Genomic DNA, 11,642 nt, shown 5'->3' on the forward strand with positions numbered 1-11,642 from the left:
TCACTGGGTTCCATCCCCATACTGGGAAATGAAGTAGGTGCACAATGGCCTACAGTAGAACTGGTTTAGTAGGGTCAGGGACAGAATGGAGGAAACTTTCGTTTTAATAGGTCCTCAGGTGTTTGTTTGTTTGTTTTTCTTCTTCTTTTAGTGGTACTGAGGTTCCTGGAAGCCCTTCTACTTCCAGGCTACATTCCCAGACCTATTTTATATTTTATTTGGAAACAGCGAGGCTGGCTTCGAACCTGCACGATCCTCCTGTCTCTGCCTCCCAAATGCAGGGATTACAAGCGTGTGCCTCCGTGTCCGGCTCCTTAGGTGATGTTGATGTGCATGACTTTGTGTATAACCATATCCACCATAGGTAGTAATAGGATTACAATTTTTTTTTTAGTTCAAATGGACTTTTATCTTCCCCAACCAAGCTTCTGATCAGTTTGTATGTTTTTTCAAATGAAGAACCCTGGAGTACGAACCCTAGTTTGAGGAACTATTTTTTTTTAAAATAAGGAAAAAGCAAAAAGATATATGATTGTTAGTTTTCCAGTTGAGGCAGGGAAGAAAAGAAATAGGGAGTGTCAGGTGACCCAAGGATGCTTTGTGAGTACAGGAAACCTACTAGTTTTATCTACAGACCCTGACTACTAAATAGCTGGCATTGGACTTTCATTACTGAAATTCATTTAAAAAATTAAAAAAGGGACTTATTTTGGTACTGGGGATTGAATCCAGGGGTATTCTACCTCTGAGTGATACCTCTAGCCCTTTTATTTTTTCTGTTTTGAAACAGAATCTCATTAAGTTGCTGAGGCTGCCTTTGAACCTCTGATCCTCCTGTCTCAGCCTCTCGAGTGCTGGGATTAAAGGTGTGTGCCATTACACCCAACTTGACAACTTTTTTGGCAATAATATTTTAGACTGAGTGTACTGTAACAAAAAGACAAATTCAAGATGAAGAACTGTGCAGTGTCAACAAGAGGTGTTATAAAGTCTATAAACCATTCGAGGCATGTGCTTTTCAGGATAAAACACTGGCTTTTGAGTTTAAGAAACAGATGAGGGTTCTTTCCTTTGATTAGATTACCTAAAGAGTCAGCAGGATTATCTAAGATAGAAAATTGACAGGCAAACCTCCAATCCACATCAAAGAAGATAGTAAAAAGAGAGAGAGAGAGAGAGAGAGAGAGAGAGAGAGAGAGAGAGAGAGAGAGAGGGAGAGAGAGAATATAATACTTTGGGAAATCAAGAAAATTAAAACAAAAATAAAAAATCAAGTCTTTCAGACAAAAGCTATTAATGGACTTATCTCCCCCTCCCCCAAATTACCAATCGGTGAATTTCTGAAATGGGAAAGAAATAAAATAGTGGCACAGAGATTTTCTCTCCTCCATCCTTCAAACTCATCCATCTGTTTATTTTGTGCTTTATTTGTGCCCCAAACACCAAGTGCTTAGAAATTGTCTGTTGATGCTATTGCTGTCTTTCTGGAATCCAGGGTTGGTCCTCAGAGTATTTATTTTCCCTGAGTTCTCTAACAGAAAGAATGAAATCAAGATGAGAGAGGCACGGGATTCCCACTCACTGGTTGCCAGTAATTGATTTCTCTCAAAGCAGCCATGAGACTCACCCAGGCTGAGTCATTGCTTGCTCCACCTAACAGCCCACAGGAGGAGACCTTTGTTTAATGGGTAAGGCTGTGCATTCACCAGATCCCAGAGTATCTGACTATAACAATTTATGCTTAAGCCAATGATCGTTAAAATTTTATTGCAAATAAGAGTCTCTTGTAATGCTGCTTAAAATTTGAATCTAGGTGACCATCCTTCCCAGAGAAATTTTGGTTCAGTGGGACGTGGATGAAGTCAGAAATCTGCATTCCCCTCCGCCTCCTCTGAGAGGCATTAAACTCAGGGCCTCCCGCATGTTAGGCAAACACTCTACAACTGAGTTATATCCCCAGCCACAAATCTGCACTTTTAATTACAGTTTGCAAAACAATAAGCATTTAAGAGAGGCTAATTCTTCACACTTGTCAGAAAGATTGGATACATGTGATTGAAAAGAGAGAAATCCTGAAGGTAATGATGACTCAGTTATGTAGACTTTTTTATTGCCTCTGTCTCTTTGATTGCATCTAACACTTAAATGTAAATACCTGCCTGAGGTTCACAGTGCCATAATGACTGTGCCTACAGTTAAACATCAGCCTCTGAGAACTGTGCTACTGAAGGGTGGCATCCCCTCCCAGAGAAGTCAGCATCACCGGCTGTTTTTTTAGTCAGCTTTTTGTCACTGTGACCAAAATAATGGCCAAGCTCCACTTAGATTTATTTTGGGGCTCAGGGTTTCAGAGGTCAGTCCATGATCAGCTGGCTCCAAGGCAGGAACCCAGGGAGCTGGGCTTCAGGACATGGTAGAAGAAGGAAAGGTGCTCTCATCTGATAGTGACTAGGAAGCCCAGAGGGAGAGGAAGAGAGCCGGGGACAGAGACAGTCCCCAAGGCAGTACCCCAATAACCTCCTCTAGCCATATCCCGCCTCTGAACCTTGCTACGCTGGGGACCACGCTCTCACCATGTGAGCCTTTGGGGACACATTCCAAACCCATTTGAACCATAACACCCACAGCATGTACACAACACAGCCCCACAACCTGCCCTCCCCTGTCTGAAGCAAGACATGCATTTTAAAAAGATCTTCTGAGAAGCTCTGATCTAGCAGAGCCTCAGGCTAAATGTGACCTTTTAATTGTCCTTGAGAATTTTTTATTCCAAAAGGATGAAAGGGGAAAACAAAGTTATTAAGAGAAGAGGCATCTTCCAGACTCTCGAATTGTACAGTGGCTGATGACTTTTAAGTTAGTTACGTTGGTTCTTACAGGATTTCATTTACCCTGTGCCTACTTCCCTCCTCCCCAAATAAAAAAAGATCCTAGTGGTCTATAATCGTGCTGACTCATCTCCCATCTTCTCTGTAAGTTTTCTATGGATCATGTCATGTCCTCAGTGTCCAGCCTCATGCCTAGCACACAAGTACATGCTCTGTGAAGCTCAAATGTGCGAAAAATTCTGCCAGTCTCTTATCTGAATTAGAGCCACCCTGAGAGTGCAAGCTTAAGGCTCCTCTCCTTCATAAAGATTTCTTTAGTTATTTTATCCGCATGACCTCCATCTACTCCAAGTAAACAGAACTTACTTGATATTTAACAGACATCTTTACTGAATGTCTTTCATTACACCATCAAACCTGTAAGCAAGGATTCAAATATTTGTTACTACTGAGATATCTTAAAATAAACTTTAACTTTCATTTTTTTCCTTCAAGCCTTGTTCTAAATTGCCAGACTTAATTCTGAGATACCAATATTTAGACAGCTTCTACAGTTGTGATTCATTCATCTTTAAAAAAAACATGTTTTTATCTAAAGTACTTTATAATTTTAAAGTGATTAGTTGTGCTTTTTCTCAACTCACACTATTCAGGGGTATATGTAATAATTTATAAATTTTATGTTATTTTCTTGATAGTGTGATAGATAAGCCATTTCCATTTTAAAGCTAATTGCGGACATATTGTTCAAAAAGTGCACATCTGACATGCAAAGTTTTGGCTCCTTCAATTATAACTGTATTCATGATATCATAGCTCTGTCAATGAATTTTTATTTTATTTTTACACTTTTCTTGGTGCACTGTAATAATACATACTAGTGAGGCTCGAAGCGGTGCAGACACACAATCACACATGACTTGGCTTATTTTCTTTTACGTCCCACCCAGATCCCCTTTTTCTGAATCATCCCAGTCCTCTTTGGAAACGGGCTTTATCCTACTTATCACACACATTGTACCTCACTGTCCTATAGATGGCAGCATTGAGCAACATATTTTAGTAAAAGGTTGCTTTTCCTTTCCTGTGAATTTTCAGCTAGGAGTAAATTTTTCATACAGTGTATTTTTATTACAACACACCGCAAGACTAATTTGGCTTACGTGACAGGATAATACATGTATATTCTCCACATTACTTCAGTTAGATTCCACAATATACCTCTCTTTATTCTGTGTATTATATGCACCAAATGTGAATTTGCATTTCTTGAGTTAACCCAATAATAAAAAACGTAGAGAGCAATTGTACTTACTATAGAATAATTATAATAAATATTAACTACCTTTAGCACTGGCTAAAGGTAAAACAATAGTAGGTACAAAAAATGGCAAGAAAATCCCATTATCAGAGACTATCTTCCCAATGAATCCATTGCTTTGAAAAGAAGTCACAGCATCTGGCTTCCTCTTATGATTTCTATCAAATATCTTAGCCACATAAATTGTAATTTAAAGCAGAAATCCCTTACATCTGAGAGACATATTTTTTAAAAAGCTTTTCTGATAACAAGTGGTTTTACACGATCAAAATTCTCATCGTTCTGTGAAGATTAATACGATATTTGTAAATTAAATTGACCTTTTAGCTCTCCCCTCCTTCACGGAAAGAGTATCTTGTTTCTCATAGAGGTATATTCGCTTTATTTAGCTTTATTATGGGGGTGGGGTGGGGGAGGAGGTCGTTTGGAAAGTAAAAGTCTATAGAAAAGTCTACAAAATGCGAAACACCTGCCCCCCTTCCGTGCTAAACATCAAACCTGTCAAAAGCCCTTTGGCCTTGCCTAGATTACATTGTTCCCAGTAAACAACTCTTATGGTTTCTCTTTTTTCCCTCCCTAGCCTAAAACTTCCAACGCAGTTACACTTCTGCGCTAAGTTCAGGCTTCTCCAATCTGCATAGACCTCCTCTGTCCTTCCCCCATAAAGCACTTCATACCCGCAGAACTGCGACCCATTATTGACGCCTGGTTGCCATTTCCAAATTATCTGCTATTTATAGCCTTGCAGTAGTGGGCACGTGTGCCCACATCGCCAAGCTGTCAGTAAAAGAAGGGAGGGCTTTCAATTCAACAGTGTGTACTCCAATCACATATTAACCAGATTTAGAAGAGACTGCAGGACGAACGAGGTGAGCCGAGGAACAGACGATTCCAGGCTTCGGTGGGGAGAAGCCACTCTGCAGATGCTGGACCCTCCAACGCATGTACCGCAAAGCCGCTGAATGGCGCCTACGGTTCTTCTTTTTTTTTATTATTTTTTTAATTTTTTACTACTCCTTTCAACCTACCTTGGTACCCTCAATCTCTCGCCTCACCACCGCTGCAGTGCAAAGTGAAAGACAGGCGGCCCAGCCAATCAGCAGGCTTCTTCGGGAATTTGCCCCGCCCTTCGCCCAGCTTAGGCCGAGGCGCGCTCCAGGGCCACACAGACAGTCCTAGCCATGGAGCATGCCCAGCCCCTCACTGCTGCGTCTCCCCGCTAGCATCCTGCAGTGCCTGATGCTAGAGCCTGTGTCTGGCGCAGAAAGGGGGAGGAAATCCCAGAGGAGCCAGAACTGGGGTGGGAAAGTAAGATAGCATTAAACAGTGACAAACGTCATCTCTGTAGGTCTTTAATGCCAGCTGGGCAAGCAAGGACAAAATGCTTGTTTATAGGTCACCTTTAAAAAAATAAGACAACTTTGGGGAGCGTGTGCTTCTGGTGAGACTGCTGCCGCAAGGTAACCAAGTAAGAGCCTGTGCGGCTAGACCCAGACTGCTGAGCTGTTTTGCTCCTGAACTGCGCATTTTCCTATGCCGTGGAGCTGGCACCATCCTTGTTTTCTCCCGCTTATCCTTGTGGTCAAGGTTAAAAATTTATAGGGTGGTTCAGTGGGTGTGGAAGCTGTGTGTGAAACAAACATTGCAGCCGATATTTGCATTGGAAGGATCTGGCCCTTGAACCCTCTGTAGGTTTTTAGCACCTCTTTAAAATCACCAATAGACCAGGGAATATGGTAAGGGGCTTCACATTTACCCTCACCCCTAGGTGTGAACCCCGGTGTAGGATGGATGTGGGGGTGGAGACATTGTGATATTTACATGTTCTCCCTAATTGCTCAGCAACTAATCCCACGCTGCCAGACAGGAGACGCTGCTTCGGGAGGGTGGGAGAAAAGGGGTGTCCCCGTCTCGGGCTTGGAGTGAACACAGCCTTCCAATCGCTACCCTGGGGCGTCCCTCTGCTTACAAGGTACCCCGAGGCAGGGGATTCCAAGGTGGAGGTCTGGCCCAGAAGTCCCTAAGAAAACCTTGCAAAATCCTACTCACCGTGGCCTATCACCCCAAAGCCCCAATCATGCGTTTCTCTTTCCTGGGAGGACACGCCGGCACCCGAACCCTCCTTCCCGAGGGGTCCGCCTTACCTGCGCGCTCGGATCCAGCCCCGCTCCCGCGCCCCCTCCTCCCGGCCCCTCCCACTCGGGGCTCTGCAGCCGCAGTGCCCCCCCGCCGCCCCCCACCCTCACTCCTGCGTCTTCCCGAACTCGCCCCCTCCCGTTTTCCCAGACTCCCCTCGTGCTTTGGGTAGCCACCCCAACACCCCGGCCGCGGGGATTCCTGCGGGCCGGGGGCGCGCTGGGTGGCGCTGCGCGGGGCGGGCGGCCGCGCAGGGGCGCTGCCCGAGCGCTGCTCCGAGGCCCTGCGCGGCGCCGCGGCGGCTCGGCCGGGGGGCGGAGAGGGGCGGGCGCGGGGCGGGCTCGGCCGGGAATGTAGAGACCCGGGCGGGAGCCTCCCGGCCGCGGCCGGGCTGCAGAGCGAGCGCCGAGACTCCATCACGTGCTTTTCTCCTCCGAGTGAGACGGCGGCGCGGTCGGAGGGGGCCGGCGCGCGGAGCCAGACGCCGCCGCCGCCGCCGCTTGTTTTGGTTGGGGCTCTCGGCAACTCTCCGAGGAGGAGAGGGAGGAGGGAGAGAGCGAGGGAGGGAGGGAGGGAGGGAGGGAGGGGAGAAGTAACTGCGGCGGGCGGCAGCGCCTCCCGGGCACAGGCGTCTCCCCCGCCCGCGTCCCCTCCCCTCCTCCTGGGCTCGGGGCAGGGATGAGCCCGGCCCTCCGGACCGTCCCCGGCTGCCCAGTGGCATTTCGCGTGGGAAAGACACTCTCCCCTCCCGCCGAGATGGGCGCGAGCGCGGGCTGCAGAGGACGCGTCCGCGGGCGGCGGCAGCAGCAGCCGCAGCAGCAGCAGCAGCCGCAGCGCCGCGGTCTCCGCGATTGAGCTGGTATTTGGGCGGCTGGTGGCGGCGGGGACGGTTCGGGGGTGGGAGGAGGCGGAGGAGGAGGCGAAGGAGGAGGAGGGAGAACCCCGTGCAACGTTGGGACTTGGCAGCCCGCCTCCCCCTGCCCAAGGATATTTAATTTGCCTCGGGAATCGCTACTTCCAGAGGGGAACTCAGGAGGGAAGGCGCGCGCGCCTGGAGGGGCAGCGCGGGGACCCCGGCCGCCGCTGCCTGGCTGCGCGGGACTTCAGAGAGGGCGGCGAGGGATGCATCTTTGCCCCTTCCCGGCTTCAGCCGCGGAGCGGAGACTCGGCTCTCGGAGGATCCTGGCCGCGCTCACCCCGGACGTGCTGTCTCCCCCCTGGGCATGAAACGCCTGTAAACTCCAGTCGGGTTATCTTTCTTGGCGCAGCCACTGCGTCCTTCTTCGCCGCCCCTCCCCAGAGCGGGGGTCGGCCTGGATTTTGGAATCAGGGTGGGGGGGGGGTTCTGCTGCCTTCAGCCCTGTTTGCATGAGCGGGGCCGCGAGGAGCCTCCGACCCCCGCCCAGTTGTTTTTCGGCGTCTCCCTCTGCTCGGCGGCGGCGGCGGTAGCGGCAGCATGGCGAGTCCTCCGGATGCCGATGGCTTCTCGGACGTGCGCAAGGTGGGCTACCTGCGCAAACCCAAGAGCATGCACAAGCGCTTCTTCGTGCTGCGGGCGGCCAGCGAGGCCGGGGGCCCGGCGCGCCTGGAGTACTACGAGAACGAGAAGAAGTGGAGGCACAAGTCGAGCGCCCCCAAACGCTCGATCCCCCTGGAGAGCTGCTTCAACATCAACAAGCGGGCTGACTCCAAGAACAAGCACCTGGTGGCTCTCTACACCCGTGACGAACACTTTGCCATTGCGGCGGACAGCGAGGCCGAGCAAGACAGCTGGTACCAGGCTCTCCTGCAGCTGCACAACCGCGCCAAAGCCCACCACGACGGGGCCGCAGGCTCCGGAGCCGGAGGCGGTGGGGGCAGCTGCAGCGGCAGCTCCGGGCTCGGAGAGGCTGGAGAGGACTTGAGCTACGGGGACCCAGGACCTGCGTTTAAGGAGGTCTGGCAGGTGATCCTGAAGCCCAAGGGCCTGGGGCAGACAAAGAACCTGATTGGTATCTACCGCCTCTGCCTGACCAGCAAGACCATCAGCTTCGTGAAGCTGAACTCAGATGCAGCAGCCGTGGTGCTCCAGCTGATGAACATCAGGCGCTGCGGCCACTCTGAGAACTTCTTCTTCATCGAGGTGGGCCGTTCTGCTGTGACAGGGCCTGGGGAGTTCTGGATGCAGGTGGATGACTCGGTGGTGGCCCAGAACATGCACGAGACTATCCTGGAGGCCATGCGCGCCATGAGCGATGAGTTTCGCCCTCGCAGCAAGAGCCAGTCCTCGTCCAACTGCTCCAACCCCATCAGTGTCCCCCTGCGCAGGCACCATCTCAACAACCCCCCGCCCAGCCAGGTGGGGCTGACCCGCAGATCGCGCACCGAGAGCATCACCGCCACCTCCCCAGCCAGTATGGTGGGCGGCAAGCCGGGTTCCTTCCGCGTGCGCGCCTCCAGCGATGGCGAAGGCACCATGTCCCGCCCGGCCTCGGTGGATGGCAGTCCTGTGAGTCCCAGCACCAACAGGACCCACGCCCACCGGCATCGGGGCAGCTCCCGGCTGCACCCCCCACTCAACCACAGCCGCTCCATCCCCATGCCGTCTTCGCGCTGCTCGCCTTCAGCCACCAGCCCCGTTAGTCTGTCGTCCAGCAGCACCAGCGGCCATGGCTCCACCTCGGACTGTCTCTTCCCACGGAGGTCTAGTGCTTCTGTGTCCGGCTCCCCCAGCGATGGTGGCTTCATCTCTTCCGATGAGTACGGCTCTAGTCCCTGCGATTTCCGAAGTTCCTTCCGAAGCGTCACTCCGGATTCCTTGGGCCACACCCCGCCGGCCCGCGGCGAGGAGGAACTTAGCAACTATATCTGCATGGGCGGCAAGGGGGCCTCCACCTTGGCGGCTCCCAATGGCCACTACATTTTATCACGGGGTGGCAACGGCCCCCGCTACCTCCCAGGAGCCGGCTTGGGCACGAGCCCAGCCTTGGCCGGGGATGACGCGGCCAACTCTGCAGATCTGGACAATCGGTTCCGGAAGAGAACCCACTCAGCCGGCACGTCGCCAACCATTTCCCACCAGAAGACGCCATCGCAGACCTCAGTGGCCTCCATTGAGGAGTATACGGAGATGATGCCTGCCTACCCACCAGGAGGGGGCAGTGGAGGCCGACTGCCAGGCTACCGGCACTCAGCCTTCGTGCCCACCCACTCCTACCCAGAGGAGGGTCTAGAGATGCACCCCTTGGAGCGCCGCGGGGGCCACCACCGCCCAGACTCCTCCACCCTCCACACTGACGACGGCTACATGCCCATGTCCCCCGGGGTGGCCCCGGTGCCCAGCAGCCGGAAGGGCAATGGGGACTACATGCCCATGAGCCCCAAGAGCGTGTCTGCCCCACAGCAGATCATCAACCCCATCAGACGCCATCCCCAGCGAGTGGACCCCAATGGCTACATGATGATGTCCCCCAGCGGCAGCTGCTCCCCTGACATCGCGGGTGGCTCCAGGAGCAATGGCGTCAGCGCTGCCCCTGCTGGGGGTAGCTACGGGAAGCTGTGGACAAATGGAGTAGGGGGCCACCACCCTCATGCCCTGCCGCACCCCAAGCCCCCCGTGGAGGGCACTGGTGGCAAGCTCTTGCCTTGCACGGGTGACTACATGAACATGTCGCCAGTGGGGGACTCCAACACCAGCAGCCCCTCCGACTGCTACTACGGCCCTGAGGACCCCCAGCATAAGCCTGTCCTCTCCTACTACTCGCTGCCAAGGTCTTTTAAGCACACCCAGCGCCCTGGGGAGCCAGAGGAGGGTGTACGGCACCCACACCTCCGCCTGCCCTCCAGCTCCGGTCGCCTTCTCTATGCTGCAACAGCAGAAGATTCCTCGTCCTCCACCAGCAGCGATAGCCTGGGTGGGGGCTACTGTGGGGCTAGGCCGGAGCCCGGCCTCCCGCACCCGCACCATCACGTCCTGCAGCCCCACCTGCCTCGAAAGGTGGACACCGCTGCCCAGACCAACAGCCGCCTGGCTCGGCCCACACGGCTGTCCTTGGGGGATCCCAAGGCCAGCACCTTACCTCGGGCCCGAGAACAGCTGCAGCAGCAGCAGCAGCAGCCCCTGCATCACCCCCCGGAGCCCAAGAGCCCAGGGGAATATGTGAATATCGAGTTTGGGAATGACCAGCCTGGCTACCTTTCTGGCCCCATGGCTTCCCGCAGCACCCCTTCTGTCCGGTGTCCATCCCAGCTGCAGCCAGCTCCCCGGGAAGAAGAGACTGGCACCGAGGAGTACATGAACATGGACCTGGGACCTGGCCGGAGGGCAGCCTGGCAGGAGAGCGGTGGGGTTGAGCTGGGCAGAGTGGGCCCAGCACCTCCAGGGGCTGCCAGCGTTTGCAGGCCTACCCGGGCTGTGCCCAGCAGCCGGGGGGACTACATGAGCATGCAGTTGGGGTGTTCCCGTCAGAGCTACGTGGACACCTCACCAGTGGCCCCCGTTAGCTACGCTGACATGCGGACAGGCGTGGCCGCAGAGGAGGTGAGCCTGCCCAGGGCCACCACGGCTGCTCCCTCTTCAGCCTCAGCAGCCTCTCCTTCTCCTGCTGCATCTCAAGGAAAAGGTGAGCTGGCTGCCCATCCTTCCCTTTTGGGGGGCCCGCAGGGAACTGGGGGCGTGAGTGCCTTCACCCGGGTGAACCTCAGCCCCAATCGCAACCAGAGTGCCAAAGTGATCCGCGCAGATCCACAAGGTTGCCGGAGGAGGCACAGCTCGGAGACCTTCTCCTCCACACCTACTGCCACCCGTGGGGGCAATGGGGCGCCCTTCGGTGGGGGGTCCGCAGCAGGGGGCAGTGGCGAGGATGTGAAACGTCACAGCTCTGCTTCCTTTGAGAATGTGTGGCTGAGACCTGGAGAGCTTGGGGCTGCCCCCAAGGAGCCGGCCCAAGCCTGCGGAGCTGCGGGGGGTCTGGAGAATGGTCTTAACTACATAGACCTGGATTTGGTCAAGGACTTGAAACCGCACCCTCAGGAGCACCCCCTTCAACCGCAGCCTACCCCGGCCCCTCATCAGCCCGGGGGCAGCAGGGAGAGCAGCTCCACCAGCCGCTCCAGCGAGGATTTAAGCGCCTATGCCAGCATCAGTTTCCAGAAGCAGCCAGAGGACCGCCAGTAGCTTAACTGGACATCACAGCAGGTGCGTTACAAGCTGTCGAGGCAGGAAACCAGCGTGCTTTTAACCTTGTGCTAGAATTCTCTCTCCCTCTCTCTGCCCCGGCACCCCTTCCCACTGCTTCCTTGAGTATAAGGCATTTGTGGAAAGTGTGTGTGTGTGGGGGGGTGATCAACACCCTCTCCCTTTCTGTGAGACAGGGAAA

The 11,642-nt window shown here is 53.5% G+C and overlaps 1 protein-coding gene across 1 annotated transcript; it reads left to right on the plus strand.

The window, feature by feature from the left end:
* Positions 1 to 7,741: 7,741 nt before the first annotated feature.
* On the plus strand, positions 7,742 to 11,440 carry IRS1 (insulin receptor substrate 1; the record flags this gene model as incomplete). The annotated part of the gene is made up of 1 exon (XM_080689941.1): positions 7,742 to 11,440. The coding sequence occupies one exon, from the start codon at positions 7,742 to 7,744 to the stop codon at positions 11,438 to 11,440; it is 3,699 nt and encodes a 1,232-aa protein (XP_080546067.1).
* Between the last annotated feature and the right edge of the window lie 202 nt (positions 11,441 to 11,642).

This window comes from Muscardinus avellanarius (genome assembly GCF_963383645.1).
Source record: "Muscardinus avellanarius genome assembly, chromosome: 2".
Lineage (NCBI taxonomy): Eukaryota > Metazoa > Chordata > Mammalia > Rodentia > Gliridae > Muscardinus > Muscardinus avellanarius.